The 17,907-nt window shown below is 33.1% G+C and overlaps 1 protein-coding gene across 1 annotated transcript in view; it reads right to left on the bottom strand.

Annotated features, from left to right (window-relative positions):
- The window catches only part of LOC143232306 (uncharacterized), a 119,988-nt gene that overhangs the window by 23,227 nt on the left and 78,854 nt on the right, over window positions 1–17,907 (bottom strand). Inside the window, exon 3 of the mRNA XM_076467550.1 lies at window positions 5,522–5,657. Within this exon, the coding sequence (XP_076323665.1) occupies window positions 5,522–5,657 (136 nt within the window). The remainder of the gene's footprint in view (window positions 1–5,521; window positions 5,658–17,907) is intronic.

A 17,907-nucleotide genomic window follows, 5' to 3' on the forward strand; every position in this document is an offset into this window, starting at 1 on the left:
TACCATAATTTAGCAGTGTAAGACTAGAGGGAAGGCAGTTAGCCACCACCACCCACCGCCAACTCTTGCGCTACTCTTTTACCAACGAATAGTGGGATTGAACGTAACATTATAACGCCCCCACGGCTGGAAGAGCGAGCATGTTTGGTGCAAGGAATTCGAACCTGCGATCCTCAGATTACGAGTCGAATGCCTTAACCTACCTGGCCATGCCGGGCCGTGTAGCTTCGTAATTATCAACCAACAAACTTATCTTTTAGAATTTCGCGAAAAACTATACAAAGCATATCTGCGCGTAGCCCTCCGTAATTTTTAAGTGATAAATTTGAAGGAAGGTAGATAGCCAATAGCACTCACCACCAAATCTGGCTATCTTGGCTTCAAACTGAACGCAAGTTTTTTTTACGCCGACGGATCGCAAACAATAAATTATCCGATTCACAGTCCAAACACAGAAGTGAGTGCCACAGAGCGTTCGGTATTCCTACCATTTCATTAGTAATTAGTCATTTTAAAATCGTCTATCCCAACGTTCTTTAACCTGATTTAACAACAGAAACCAGTACAAGAGTGAAAATTTGTTTGTTTGAAATGTATTTCTTCATTTATTTCGCCTGAAAACTGAATAAAATTTCATTGATAAAAAAAAAAGAATTAAAAATTTTTACCGAGTTATTCATGATGATGAGAAACCTACTTGAAGTAAAAATGTATTCTCAAGACGGCTGGTACGGGTATAAAACTTTAATTACAATAAAGTACAGAAAAACGTTTCGTCCCTCCGAGGTCACCTTCCGGTTAACATTTTTGTTACACTAAAGATGACCTATAAAAGTCAAAACGTTGTTTAATTAAAATTTTATACCCGTACTAGCCGTCTTGAGAATACATTTTGACCAAGTTATATAAAAAAAAAACTAATTATATTGAAGCATTAACTCTTATACAGTCTGCAAGTTTTATATCAAGTCAATGTATTCTGGTGTCGAGTGTGGCGTGAAATTTTACGTTCCACACTGTGAATTCGGAGGCTCATGATCACGTATCCTTGCTGCAAAACCACGTATTCTACTTTGGGGTATGGGTGCGTTATAAAAGTTAGTAGCACGTGCTATTAATTAGCTGCCGTCGCTCTAGTCTATACAAAGGAAGTTAAGGATGTTTAGTGATATAGCTCTTGTGTAACAAACTGTTACATCAATAGATGGGTATACAATGCTTAAGTTACGTAAAAAATAATAAATCAATCCATACAATGTAAATGTTAAATTTCAAAATTTGTACAAACAAAAAATATATAAAGGATTGGAACTAAATGAACAATATTTTTATAACAAATAATACGTGAAAAATAGTTTATCCTAAGCTAAATTTTCAGTTTTAACCAAAAAATTGTCTCAGTTTTTGAGATCATCCTACGCTAGCCATATTTGATCTTTTTTTTTTTGTATAGTTTGATCGACGTCGTAGTAAGAAATGAAGGCAATACACCAATATTTTACCCGCTGATTGAAGGATACAAAAAATTAAGAGATTAACTAAATAAAAAACAAATAATATAAAAACTCTGGTAATAAAAATTTTGACGAAAGAAACTGAACGTTCTGTCTATCGGACATATTTTGTATTCTTGAGCTACTTTAGAAAATGTCTTTCTACCTGATATTCAAATTTTGAATATCTCTAATATTTGTATTACGAACGTTGTCCTAAACGTTGTGATATGTATATATATATATATCTAAACAGACACACAAATACATATTATTGTATACATATGTATATGTACTTATCCTGCAAGGCTTATTTCTGGATTGAAAAAAGTGTTTGGTTAATACTTCGTCAGTAAAATAGAAACAAAGCAAAAACATTTAAGACGATTTATCTCCAAAAGTCCAGTTTTTATATTTAATTGTCATCTTTGCTTTCGCCCTCCAGTGGCACAGCGGCATGTTTACTGACTCACACTGCTAGAAACCGGGTTTCGAAACCCCGGTGGGCAGAGCACAGATAGCCTATTGTATAGCTTGGTGTTTAATTCCAAACAAGCAAACCTTTGCATTTTCACGCATATTTATAATTCTAAGTTAGATTACAAGCGAATTAAAAACATACAAATTTAGAAATACGTATCAATACGTCACTAAGTTCATGAGTGTTGTATAATAAACGAGCGAAGTACTGGCTTACCAGCATCGTATGGAGAAAAGTTATAATTATTACAAAATAAAGTGAGAAACATAAAACATAAAAATGTAATTTAAACTCGTACGAATAAAAAAAAAGATAAAAATAAACAAAAATTATGAATCATAAGTAGTATATAACTACGCACTAGTTGTAAATAGGTGTTAAATATGTTAAAAATTCTCTTCAGTTATACACCGACGGGCATCAGAAGTTGTGAAACAACAGTTGAATGGTATGAACTAGCTACATATACTCACTCACAAATACATACGTTTCTGTACTGATATATATATATATATATATACTAATAGAAACGTTTGTGTTGAACATGCTCAGAGAAATGGTATCAAATCAGTTTTCAGGATTTACAATCAACTGGCTCGTACACGTAAGTTTGTAGTTTGATTTTTGACCGTCACACTTGAATGAAATTACTTCACTCTGTAACTTATTTTTATGGAATTGTTTTCGTTCTGTCTTATAGCGGTGCACATACGAGCTTTCAATGTCTAGCCCACAGTTACAGTTAATAGTGTTTGTTGTATCGAAATATAACGTGCTGTTTTTATTATCATACGTTGTTGCCTGATATCGCACACAATTGTTTATTCTCCAATATGCATATTACATTCTAAGAATGTGTCTGAATATCTATGTAACATTTAGATGTTGTTGTTGTTTTAATACAAAACTACATAAAACAGTTTATAGATAATGTACTGAGAAAAATTAATAGTAGCAAATGCTTAATCTCAAAAGCAAACTAAGTATATATATATATACGTATATTCCTATATTTGTGTAGGCTCATGTGACAACTGGGTTTAGAGATATTAAAGAACATATCACTCTAATACGTTTATTTAAAAGAATGTTATAACTATTTTTTAGTTAATCGTCTTTTTTTGTAGATTGTGGGTTTCTAAATCTCCTTAAATCCATAACGTAAGGCTTTACCTTAATACTTTTCAGTAGCAAAAGGACGCTGCTAAGAATGTCACTTCCCCCGCATCGTAAATCGGATTTGTATTATAACAGAGACTTAAGGTTTAATATCTATCACACGCTTAGTGTGCGAACACGCAAGCACGAGCAGTGATTTTACGAACCTTGTAAACCACAGCAAGAAAACAAAATCACCTTCCAATCCATCCTCCTTCTATAAGGGTGTTTGCTTTTGGTAATGAAGTTTCGATTAGCTGAGAATTCTAGACATCTGGAGAACGTAGATAGAACACAAGGGAAAAGCTTCTGTTTTGAATGTCACTCGGGAATTTAAGAAAAACGTCATGGAAAAAATCTCTGTGCAATATAAATATGATTTTATGTAGAGAGGACACGATAATATGCCTTTATGTGTCAACTGTGGATAACACGGAATAAATGTTGTCAGGGGAACAGTTGCTCCTTTAAATGTACCTCCACACAAAATCCGTAATAAAAAAAACTCTTTTTGTGTAAGTGTGACTGTAAACCAGGGACAAGACACTAGGGAAATATATGTAAGCAATTATGTGCAACAAATTGAGTGGAAGTAGTCATTTCTGTTCTATAAACGTGATTAGAGACCACACAAGGGATAACACATTGGTTTAAATATGAGCAGCAGCATAAGACGAATCACACAGGGAAAGTCGCTGTTGTTCTATAAATGAGATTAGAAACCACACAAGGGATAACACATTGGTTTAAATATGAGCAGTTTAAATATAAATCACACAGGGAAAAGTCTATAGACACGTTTATAGACCACGTGCAGAAAACAAGGAAAATTAGATTGGCTTAAATATCAGAATCAAACTATGTGAGAACTTTACCGTCGTTCCATAAGCATGACTTATTACCATAAGATAGAACACAATGAATAAATTTCCGATTTAAATGAGAATAGAAAGAAAAAATCAAGATACAAATGTTTGTTTTAAAGTTAAAAACAAGTTAGAACATAAGAGGAATGGTGCTGAGTGGATTAAAAATAAGGAAAGATATTGACTAGAAAATAGTTACAGTTGTTGTAAGTCCAAGAACTAGCCACATAAAGGATAAACTGTTCACATTAATAAAAAACAAAACAATTTGCGCATTATTTGCAGCTGTCCATGAATGATAAGACAGTGTTTATCATTGAACTATTATCCAACAAACTTCAAATGTGTTATGTTTGGTTCTTTGTTTGTTTTTGAACTCAATGCAAAGCTACGTGAGAGCTATCTGCGTTAGCCGTCTTTAATTTAACAGTGTAAGAATAAAGGGAAAGCAGCTAGTCATCACCACCCACCGCCAACTCTTGGACTACTGTTTTACCAACGAATAGTGGGATTGACCGTCACATTATAATGCTCCCATGGCTGAAAGGGCGAGCATGTTTGGTATGACGTGAATTCGAACCCATGATCCTCGAGTGCGTTAACCACCTGTTATGCAGTTAGGTGTAAGTAGCATCGGTTAAAGTTAAGAGAGAGTGAGAAAGTGGCTGACCTTTAACCAGTTTCTAAGGAATTTGGGAATTACAACACTTTAAGTCATTAAAAAAATTGTTGAAGTGACCCGAAGTTCAGTTGGTATGGAAACTACAAGAACATCTATATTTATGAAACGTTATAATTCGATATAGAGAAAACAGGTGCAAAATCAGAAAGAAATGCTGGTTCAGTATCGGTTTCAGAAAGCAATGTGAAAAAGGGGGACTTCAATAACAAGAGGAAAAATTCCAGAAGATGTGAGAGAGAAAATGGATAAACCGTGAGAGACAAAAGGAGAAAGAAATGTGCTACCAGTTAAAAAATGAACCAATTTTTGAATATATGTTTTCTTGATTAACAGTAATAAGCAGCAATTTATTATACATATATTGGTCTGAGTCAATTCCCCGTAGGAATAAATAAAACCTATATAAATGTAATGGACATAAGCAGGGAAAGTGAACTGTAGGTATAGTACAATTATAACTATGTAAGTACCCTTTTCTTAACTGGAACACTGTTTACATAGTTTGTTGTTTAAAGTTTTTGCAAAACCATTAAAATAAGTGTAAGTTCTTTTTGATATTTAGATACTTTTGTTTACTTTTCAATAGTCTAGAATTTCTAAGGTTATATAAAAATGAAAGTTTCAAAGTGTTCTATATTTAATGCGTTTCTTTTTCACTTTTCAGTTGTCTTAAATTTTTAAAACTCCGCAGAAGAACAAAAAGTATTCTGAGTTATAATATTTTGTTTTCCACTTGAGTAGAATAGAAAATTATCTTATTTAAAAAAAATTAAGATACATTTAGAGATACCTACGTATTATGTTGCTTTTCTGACCAGATTGAGTAGTCGTAATAACATACCATAAACTGTCATATCCTTGTCTGCCTTAACGGTTCGATATGAGGGCGCTTCTGTCGACACCTCACAGCCATAAGACCCTTCACTGTTAAGATCTGTTTTTTCCAGGTAAACATGCGTCTGGTTAGACTTGTTTAACTGCACAAAAATGAAAATAAAGCTGTGGTGAATGTTTTACAGCTTAAACTTAAATTATCATAGATATATTTATTCCAGTAAATTTAAAAGCTTGGCATGTTAATTGAGATTCACAGAAAATCTAAAACTTATGTCTGTTGCAGCTCTTCATGGAAATATATTTAAATAAAACGTCGAAAAGTTAGATAGGTTCAGATGAGTGGTTCCTTAAAACAGTAATTTATAAATTCAGTGAAACTTTGTTTACAAATTGACTGTACAACTTTCAGCTTTACCCTGGATTCCAGTACAATAACTACTTTTGGCTTTACCCTGGATTCCAGTACAATAACTACTTTCGGCTTGACCCTGGATTCCAGTACAATAACTACTTTCGGCTTGACCCTGGATTCCAGTACAATAATTTCAAACGTTGATAAGCTATAAAATCTCGATCAAAAATATTTAATTTTTTAACATAAATTGCAAATAAATATACAGCACGGTTAACAAATGATAGGTGAATAAAATTATATATACATATATATCAATGATAAAATTACACTTTTAGTAATCCATAGAGAGAAACATTACAGGTGCAGCAACAAAAACACAGAAAAAAGTATAGATTAAATAAGCTTATTACCTGTACGTGTCTAGCCTTATTGATAAAAGTATTTTGTTTCAAAATGTAAGAAGCATCTCACACAAGAAACCTGATCTTGCCTGTATTGTCTGCAGTTCCATTTGTGTACTATACTTCGATTATTTTAGAAGAAAGCACTTCCATATCTATTACTGTTGTGTTACTTATGGTAATATCATCAAGTTGTCAGTTCTTATATTCATGCATTTGTAGTTGTAGGAGTGCGAAATGTACTCTTTCTTAAAACCTCTTAAGAAGTTGCAACGCATCAAAAGTGAATATCCTACAGACCTTAAAATACACTCTAAGCCTCCCTTAACAGCAAAGTATCAACAGCAGGGCTCTTTTTGTCATTTTAACCTTCTTTTGAAATACTTCTCAAGAGTTAGTTAAAATGACATAGTAAAGTGAGGGAAGTATGAAAACTTGTTTATTAATTCCACGAAAAACCAAATACTGCCTGTAAAGTTTTGAAAAAACTGTATTTGAGGAGCTTGCAAAAACATTCATACGTTGTAACGTACAAAAATGTACTCGATAAAACCTAAATAATTAGTAAATGCCAGATTTCTATCTCTTTTAAATATGTGTGGCTGAAGAAAGAGATGAAAAACTCGAGGCCTTCCGAACTTACTGTATTTTTAACGTTTAACGACCAGTTCCTTATAAACATGATATAGCAGAATGACGTACAAGTTAAGTCAAATTTAAAACACGGGTTTAGTTTTTAACTGCAGCTACGTTAACAATCAAGCTTCTATTTTTTATTTATTAAATACTAAATAATAAAAGTTTTCTCTCTTGTGCACATATTCAAGGTTTCACAGTCCATGTATCTAGGTTCTAATAGCGCAGATATTAGAGGTTTCAACATTTACGCACTCAGCTTCTACTAGTGAAGATATTAAAGGTTTCACAGTCCTTATACACAGGTTCTATTAATAATAATGTACATGTTCACGGTTTTCGGATCTAGGAATATTCAGGACATATTCAGGAATTCTCGATCTACAATTTAAATTTTCACAGTACGATTAACTTGTTCAAACCTCTATAGTGTGTTTTTCGTACCATTAATAGTCATTTTGTTTTAATAAATATAAATTCAAAACCTCCTAATCATAACACCAATGAGTTTTATCTGTGTAATCTACTATGTAAAGCAAAATGTGTGGCTCGGAAAAAAACAGGTCGTATCTTCATCATTTTATGTCTGTTCTTTGCACGTTTCCACATTTCTTGTTCAATCGGCATCAAACTTGACACAGTGATACAAGATGACATGAGAAAGGTCATGAGAGGGAATGAGTTTGAACTGCTCTTTGATTTCCCATATAATTTCGAAAACCACCAAATCAGCAGAGCTTAAAACAGTAAGATGAGTTGAAATAAGGAAAGTCATAAAGGGGATGGACCCCATCTAATTTCGTATTGACAGAATTCCTAAAATCAGTATCTTTCTTTGTATGTATTTATGTATTTTTTCACACTTTTAATATTTATTATGTTAAAAATAGAAGCACAATTTCTTACTCTTTGTTACAAGTACGTTTTTATTTCAACAGTCCAACGGACAGGCACCAGTTCAAGTTCTATCATATGACAGCACAAAGCGCACCACTCCTATCTACATGCTTTCCATAATCTAGCTATTTTACAAATACGATAGTTCTAAAACGTCTGTTTCAACAGTTCGATTGCACAGAAATTCATGGGTGTTGCAGATGAAATGTTTTTAATACTGAACGCCCACTTCACTTTCCATCTGCTTAAAGTATGCAACGAGTGAATGGATTTGTAGTGGAGATAACTCTTAAACATATGATTCATGTCGCCTTTCCTGACCGACATCCTTCTTGGTTATGTCACATTCCCTATCTCTTACCTGTATCTTTAAAATAATCGTCTAAAACCTAAGTTAAAACTGAAACTACATCTTTTACTTTACGTTATTTTATTGATAAATCCCAATATCAGTCGTCAAAATAATATTACATTTAAAAACTTGACAAAGTTCTTTTTCTCATATGTAATCATCTGATTATTGTATTTAATATGGTGCAGAACTAAGTTTTAATCTCCAAACTATTTTTACGTTTTTCAGATCACCAACTTACATCTCAACAAGAACAACCTTTTGAGAGATTATTAAAAAGAAACATAATAAAACAAAAAACTGACGACAACAGATAATAGCTGTAGCTGAAGCTGAAACGAATTACCTGTCACCGAGAAGATATGTTTAGTGACGCAAATCTCTGCTACTAGTAACATGTAACAAACCACTTTTTACAGAAAAGACATGTTTAGTGACTTAACTCTTTACTACTAGTATTATGCAACGAACTATTTCTTACAGAGAAGACATCTTTAGTGACTCAACTCTACTACTAGTAACATGTAACCAGCTACTTCTTACAGAGAAGACATATTTTTGACTCAACTCCTTACTTCTAGCAACATGTAACGAATTACTTGTTACAGAAAAGATATGTTTAGTGACTCAGCTCTCTACTATTAGTAACGTGTAACGAAATGCTTCCTTGATAGAAGACATGTTTAGTGACTCAACACTTTAATACTAGTAACATGTAACGAACTTTTTTCTACATAAAATACACCTCTAGTGACTCACCTCTTCACTACTAGTAACATGTAACGAACTTTATCCTACAAAGAAGACATGTTTAGTGACTCAACTCTTTACTATATTAGTAATATCTAGAACTACATCTGACACAGAAGACATGTTTAGTGACTTACCTCTTTACTACTAGTAATATCTAGAACTACATCTTACACAGAAGAAATGTTTAGTGACTTAACTCTTTACTACTAGTAATATCTAGAACTACATCTGACACAGAAGACATGTTTAGTGACTTACCTCTTTACTACTAGTAATATCTAGAACTACATCTTACACAGAAGAAATGTTTAGTGACTTAACTCTTTACTACTAGTAATATCTAGAACTACATCTGACACAGAAGACATGTTTAGTGACTTAACTCTTTACTACTAGTAATATCTAGAACTACATCTTACACAGAAGAAATGTTTAGTGACTCAACTCTTTACTACTAGTAATATCTAGAACTACATCTGACACAGAAGACATGTTTAGTGACTTAACTCTTTACTACTAGTAATATCTAGAACTACATCTGACACAGAAGAAATGTTTAGTGACTTAACTCTTTACTACTAGTAATATCTAGAACTACATCTTACACAGAAGAAATGTTTAGTGACTTAACTCTTTACTACTAGTAACATCTAACGAGATACTTCTTACCGAGAAGACATGCTTAGTGACTAAAATCTTAACTTTTAGTAACATGTAAGGAACTACTTCTTACAGAGAAGACATGTTTTTGATTCAATCCATTACTACTAATAATATGTAACGAACTACTTTTTACCGAGAAGACATGCTTAGTGACTAAAATCTTTACTCTTAGTAACATATAACGAACTAATTATTACATAGAAGACATGTTTCTGACTCAACTCTTTACTACTAATAACATGTAACGAAATGCTTCTTAGAGAAAAGACGATTTGTGACTTAACGCTTTACTATTAGTAACAAGTAATAAACATGTCTCAGCTCTCTACTATTAGTAACATGCAATGAACTGCTTCCTTGAGAGAAGACATGTTTAGTGACTGAACACTTTACTACTAGTAACATGTAACAAACTAATTTTTACAAAGAAGACATATTTAGCGACTCAATTCTTTACTGTTAATTACAAATAACTAAACATTTTTTTTTACAAAAAAGACATGTTTAGCAACCTAACTCTTTATTACTAGTGACATATAGCGACCCAATCCTACAGAGAAGACATATTTGCTGTTTCAATTCCCTTCAACTAGTAACATGTAACAGACCACTTTTTACAGAGAAGACATTTTTAGCGACCCCAATCTTTACTAGTAGTAACATGTAACAAAGTAATTCTTACGGAGAAGACATGTTTAGTTACTCAATTCTTTATTTCCAGTAACATGTAACAGACCACTTTTTACAGAGAAGATATGTTTAGTGACTCCACACTCTACTACTAATAACAAGTAACGAAATATTTCTTACAGAGTAGACATGTTTAGTCACTCAACTCTCTACTATTAGTAACAACTAACGAGCATCTTCTTGGAGAGAAGACATCTTTTAGTGACTCAAGTCTTAAGTACAACTAACATAAAACGAACTACTTCTTACAAAAGATACATATTTAGTGTCTCAGTTCTTTAATTATAGTAACATATAAGTAACTGCTTTTTAAAGAGAAGACATTTTTAGTGACTAAACTCTTTAAAACTAGTAACATAAACAAACTACTCAAAAAGTAGACATGTTTAGGGTCTCAACTTTCTACTACTAGTAATATGTAACGAACTACTTCTGAAAGAGTAGAGATGTTTAGTGCCTCAGCTTTCTACTAGTGATAGGTAACGAACTACTTCTTACGGAGAAGATACGTTTAGTGACTTAATACTTTACAATTACTAACATGTAACGAACTATTTCTTACTCATAAAACATGTTTAGTGACTCATCTCTTTACTACTAGTAACATATAACGAACTACTTCTTACTGAGAAGACATGTTTAGTGATTCAACTCTTTTCTACTAGTAACATATCAAGAACTACTTTTTGCAGAGAAGACATGTTTAGTAACTTAACTCTTTACTATTAATAACATGTAACGAACTACTTCTTATAGAGAAGACATGTTTTTGCTTAACTCTTTGCTACTAGAAATATGGAAGGAACTACTTCTTACCCAGAAGACATGTTTTTGACTCAACTCTTTACTACTACTAACGTGTAACGAACTACTTCATACAGAGATAACATGTTTAGTGACTCAACTCTTTACTATTAGTACCATGTAACGAACTGCTTCTTAGAGAGAAGACGATTGTGACTCAACGCTTCACTTTTAGTGACTGGTAACGAACTACTACTTACAGAGAAGACATGTTTTTGCTTAACTCATTGCTACTAGAAATATGTAACGAACTACTTCTTACCCAGAAGTCGGCCCGGCATGGCCAAGCGCGTAAGGCGTGCGACTCGTAATCCGAGGGTCGCGGGTTCGCGCCCGCGTCGCGCTAAACATGCTCGCCCTCCCAGCCGTGGGGGCGTATAATGTGACGGTCAATCCCACTTTTCGTTGGTAAAAGAGTAGCCCAAGAGTTGGCGGTGGGTGGTGATGACTAGCTGCCTTCCCTCTAGTCTTACACTGCTAAATTAGGGACGGCTAGCACAGATAGCCCTCGAGTAGCTTTGTGCGAAATTCCAAACAAACAAAAAAAAACCCAGAAGACATGTTTAGTGTCTCAACGCTTTACTACTAGTAACATGTAACAAACTACTTATTATCGTGAAGACATGTTTTGTTTAATGACTCAACTCTTTACGACTAGTATCATGTAACGAAGCCCTTTTTACAGAGAAGACATGTTTAGTGATTCAACTCTTTACTACTAGTAACATGTAAAACACTACTTCTTACAGAGAAGACACGTTTAGTGGCTTCACTCTTTACTACTAGTAACATCTAACGAACTACTTCTTACCGAGAAGACGTCTTTAGTGATTCACCTCTTTTATTACCAGTAAGGCCATGTGTAAGGTCATGTAAAATGTAAAGTTTTGCCCTTTCTTATTTTAATTTTCACCGTTACTTCTTTTTTATCGTGTGCTTACCTTATATGTATATTTAGCTCAATATTAAATATTGAAAACATAAGTCGCAGTTCAGTGGTTGTTTTATTTTCCCATCTGTTAAGACTTTCTTTTGTTCTATAGTCAAGCTATTGTATCGTATATTATAACTTTATCACGTAAGTATTTTGTAGAAAGCTCATTTTTTAAACTCAGTATTAGTTATTTTCCACTGAAAATGTGTGTGTGTGTGCGATGCGTTCTGAGTGGGAAGACATCGTTTTGCTCCTGATAGATTTAACCTTCAATCTTGCATCAGAACTGTCTTTAATGAAGTAAATAGCTTATGCAAGAACACGTGGAAGTGCGTAGGTAGGCAATTTCGGTGAAGTATTAAACAGTTTAAAAATAGTTGATTCTTTTCTATCAGAGTTTTCAGTTGCTATGTGCTTGTAAATAATATCTGAAAGAAATGCAACATGTGTAGTTTTACTGATGTTTACACGTTATGACACACTACTTATTACTAGTTTGTTAAAAATACATCAGTTTTTACAAATGTTTACACGTCGTTAAAGGTATGTTGTATTCTCACAAAATATACATTTTACGGTTTGATATTATTATTACGTAAAAGCTTCAGGAAGTTTTCACTATTCCATCTGGAAAAGCGATTTCGGTAGTGAAACGTAAATTGATTCAGAGTTGAGTTACTTTCACGTGACTTTAACTGAAGCGTTGCGTTGTATTCATAAAAGTAACGATTCTTTGAAAATCTGTTTGTTTTTTCAGTTTTTTGTTTGAATTTTGCTCAAAATTACTCGAGGGCTATCCCTAATTTAGGAGTGTAAAACTAGCTGGAAGGTAGCTAGTCATCACTAGCTGGCGTCCACCGCCAACTCTTGGGCTACTCTTTTACCAACGAATAATGGAATTGATCGATAATATAACACCTACACGGCTGAAAGGACGAGCATTTTTTGTGAAGGAGATTCGATCCTGAGACCCTCATATTGCGAGTCGAGCGCTCTAACCACCTAGCCAGCCATGCAGGGCCAGGCAGGTGCTATATCACAACGTTATGTATAAGTCACACTGAACTTTTACTGTTCACTGATATTTTACACGTAGCCCATGTGTTGCAAATACTTATAAAAATCCTCAGAATGATGTAAACTTAATGTTAAAGTTACACCTTTTAATTTTAAATATTACCCAAAAATAGTTTATGGTGAGCTATAGTTTGGATTAATAGCGTTTTTTGAACTAATTTGTTTATTCAACAGATAAATACATGAATGTAATTGTCAGAATACAACAATGAGCTACTCATATCATGAACGGTTTGTTTTATGGTCTTACATATCCCTTAATTCATAAAAATTATTACAAAAACACTCTACGAAGTTTAACCCTTAAAAAGAAACCGTTCTGTCATGTCGTTTGTCCAACAGCATAAAGAACAGACAATTGATGTCATTAAAATTATATAAAAAATATCTGTTTTAAACCCTAAAAGAAAACTACTTCTTATTATTACTACCATGCTCTACGAAAATACGATAGCCACACTAATAGTATTAGTGCAAAGCTACAAAACTAGCTATCTGCGCTGCGTACAGGCAAGATTAGAGTAGATTAATCTATGATATCTTGGGTGTGGTCAAACAATCAATCGAAAAAGTTTGACCTCTTGAATCCAAAATTGTAATTGCATCTCAAATCGGTCAAGATATGACAGAAGTATATGCCAAAAGTTTGTACTTTAAAAAAAAAAACTCAGAGTCATTCTATTAGCCGATATACCACGGCTAAAAAAGAACTTCCTTCATTCTATTACATCCAACATAAGACAACACATTGTAACTTTTAATAAAAAAAATATATTATACGGATTGAGCTTAGCTGAAAAAAACACCTTACTTTTTATCATGACAATGTAACCTCTTCATTCTAGCAGTTTACATTTGATAAACGAAAAATTTTTTATATCATTAGCTCTATTAGAAAAATTACTATTTATTTAAAACTGCAGAAGAAAATCATTGTACATTACAAATTTTGTCAGCAAACGGAAGCACTTAGCCCTGATTGTTATTGTCAAAATGGAACCTACAATTTTACTAAGCCAAACTAAATTGATTCTGTCCTAACATTTAAATCGAACAGAATAACTCTTTACTAGTTACCCCCTCTATCCTTATTGTTCTTTAAAAATAACTAGTCTCTATATCTAGTCCCACCTACTTCATCTTACCTATTGCATTCAAGAAAAGGTAACGACTACGTAGTACCAGTTTTACACTAGTGCCCACACATTTTATGAATGAGAGACATTCCATATTACCTATTTATCTTCTTCCGATAAATAACACAAAACAAATTAACAGGTTTTTTTTTTTTTTTAAAAAAAGGTTAAACTACAGATCTATAGTTTTCGTGTGAAGAAAACCTTTCCATAGTACCACCCCCCAGTGGCACAGTGGTATTTCTAAGGACTTACACCACTAAAAACCAGATCTCGATACTGGTGGTGGGCAGAGCACAGATAGCCCATTGTGCAACTTTGTGCTTAATTCTAAACAAACTTTTTCATATTATCAGGTTTTCCAAAGAAAAACACTTTCCAAACTATGAATTTTCATGTAAAGAAAACAACACCATTCTATATATTTGCAGATTAAAACGGAAGCGTTACAATCCTTTAACTTTTGAAGAGAAAGCGATTGTTTCTACGAACACTAGTTGATGTGCGTTAGCAACTTCTTCTGCAGATATCATGACTTTAAAAGAATTTGGATAATTTGCAACCTGTGCATTGTTCTTGTATGATCTACTGTTTCGGACTGGTTAAAAAAACACTTTATAACTTAAAAAATATTTAGAGTAATCAAAATGAAACCTGTGACAGGTCAACGGATAAAATACTTAGTTTCTAACAGATACTGTTTACTTAACCTTTGGATTTACAAATTTATTAGAATCACTACATTAGAAACTATGTTGACTTTACAGAACTGAATAAAAACAAGACAATCGTATGTTTCACAAACACGTTATTTATTCATGACCAAGGCTTCGTCACCACAGGTATCACCTGGTACTCAATATACCTTTATTGACGAAACCATGATCATTAATAAATGATGTTTTTGTGAAACATACAGTTGTTTTATTTTTCTTCAATTCTATAATTTCACCATCTACCGAAGGTTTCAGGTATTAATTTTATTTTTGATATTGTGTAATTCTCCAACTTACAAAAACCCTGTTATATGTACTATACTTTACTACGTAGTACATCTACGTTTACTAGCTCTATAACACTTGCAGTTGCTTTGACAATTTATCCTTGTGACCTTAAAGAAAAGTTAGAATGTGGTATATACCAAATCACTTTTGTCTTGCATCAAGATTTTGAACAAACATATATAATATTTTAACCTTTCCAATAGAAAGTCAAGTTTGGTTCCACTACTTTGACAGTGAGGGTTTAAACAACTTCAGATATGGTGTCAACGAGATCCTGATGGAACCAGAAACACAGTATCCAATACCAGAAAACCTAACTACGAAATTCCCTCATGCGTGGATGATCGTAGAATTTTTAAAGCCGTATCAAAATCAGAAAAATTGCCAAACTATATTTTCGAAATTCTCTTGGATAGAGCTTCGACTTAATGAGCTAAAAACAGAAATTTTCCTTAAAATATCAAATAAATAGTGTCAAAGGTCCTTAATAACCCTCTTTTAGCATTTCCATGATCTTTACCCGAAATAATACGAGTTAACCCGAAGAACTGAAGCTGCTATCATGCATTTCTGAAAAAAAGTATTCACTTGTACATATAAATTGGTACTATTGAAGATTTTCCACCCAAAGTAGTATTCACTGATGATATTTTGGATACTGGGTCATAATATACATCAATAATTCTAAAAATTAAACCAATGAAAGTACGATGACCATTGCAAGACTCCTACAATGCTCAAAGACTATCGTGAGGTGCGATTTCACCTTTGACATTAACCTGGAGGCATTATGCTTAAAGGATCAAACATTCTGTGGATTAGTCAATTGCACAACGTTATACACTTTATACAGGCACGTGACTATTCGCGACTCAATGTTGGATTGTAAATGAATGGCATGGTTACGTCGATAACGACCTTTCAGAAACAACAGTTACCATAGTATTTAGAAAAGCATTCTATATTATATACAAGTGACCAATTATCGTTGCTCATTAGAACAATGTACAAACATCAACTTAATGAATTCGAGAACAGCTTATATTTGAAAAAAATCTGATAGCCTTTAAAGAACTAAATATTTATAAATACCTCATAGCTGTTTTTTTCTTCAAAGAGTTCAGTATATATGAATTTAACACTTAGGGTGAAAAATATTTCATTATGTTTTGTTTTTTTTAATTTCGCGCAAAGCTACTCGAGGGCTATCTGCGCTATTTCATTATGAAAACATAAGTAATTAAAATCAAGTCATAGTTCGCTTGGACTATACCTATATAAATATAACAGTACTATCAGCTGTCTGTTGTATGTTCATGTTACTGCTTCACAGATTGTGGATGGATGTTCACCAAAATTGGTATGGAGGCTTACTGGGTCCATGGAGAAATACACACAAATTTTCAGTTTTGTATTTATAATTTTTATGGTTATTTTTGTGTTTTCGTGTTTTTTGTTTTTGTTTTACTCTTACTTCACCTCCTTTTAATGGATATTCACTACATTTGATACGAAGGTTTGTTGGGTCCACGCAGAGATATATGTAGATTTATGGTTCCACTGTTTGTGTTTTTCGGTTATTTATGAACTATAACCTTTGACCTCGAATATAATTCTTTCTAACGATATTTCACCAAGTATCTACACGTGCTTTATTGCGACATTTCACTAAGTATTTATGTGTGAAATTTTGTGCATGTTTCTGTCCCCAGCCACAGCCAACCGTAGCCTAGTTAGTGTTTCATATGGCGGGCTACAGACATGAAGGTCCGAGGTGCGAGTCTGTGATATGTTACTGAACACGTTGTGCACTTTCATCTATACAAATATAACAATACTATCAGTTGTATGTTGTATGTTCATGTAACTGCTTTGCCGAGTGTGGATGGATGTTCACCAAAATTGGTATGAAGTTCACTAGTCCATGAAGAAATACAAACAAATTTTCAGTTTTGCATTTATAATTTTTATGGTTATTTTTGTGGTTTCGTGATTTTTGTTGTTGTTTTTTGTTACTATTACTTCATCCCTTTTAATGAATATTCTTTACATTTGATACAAAGGTTTGTTGGGTCCATGCAGAGATATATGTAAATTTATGGTTTCACTGTTTATGGGTGTTTTTTATAGGTATATATATATATGAGGGAAGCAACTGTTCGTGTTCTAAAATAACCTTTCATTAATCATAAATTTACATAACTTCACCCTACGAAGTATTTACATGGACATACAACAGAGAACATTATGATATTTATATAGATAGCGCCAGTGCATTAGATCCGCGTGTGACGTTTCCATGACGTCATATCTAAACCCTGAGAAAGGATAGAAGTAAAGTTCTCCTTTATGGGAAATGGAAGCAAAATGGGAAAATCGTGACTCCTATTGAAAATCTACATGCACACAGTATAAAAAGTTCGCGATGTTGGGGGTTACGCGTCACGCAATAAAAAGTTTCTCCAATATCATATAAGCAAGACTTCCATTAAAATATGATGACTGTTAGTCTACAAATATGTTTATTAATATAATAACGCGACAACTATTACTTGTCATTTCTTCAGAATTAGCTCTTATATAGTGCACTGCAATATCCTTAACAGTCAATGTACTAATTCGAAATTGACTATTCCAGACTACCGGTATTTGGTACTACCAAATCAGAATCTCACCAAAACTTTCACA

The sequence above is a fragment of the Tachypleus tridentatus genome, chromosome 11 (genome assembly GCF_004210375.1).
Source record: "Tachypleus tridentatus isolate NWPU-2018 chromosome 11, ASM421037v1, whole genome shotgun sequence".
NCBI lineage: Eukaryota > Metazoa > Arthropoda > Merostomata > Xiphosura > Limulidae > Tachypleus > Tachypleus tridentatus.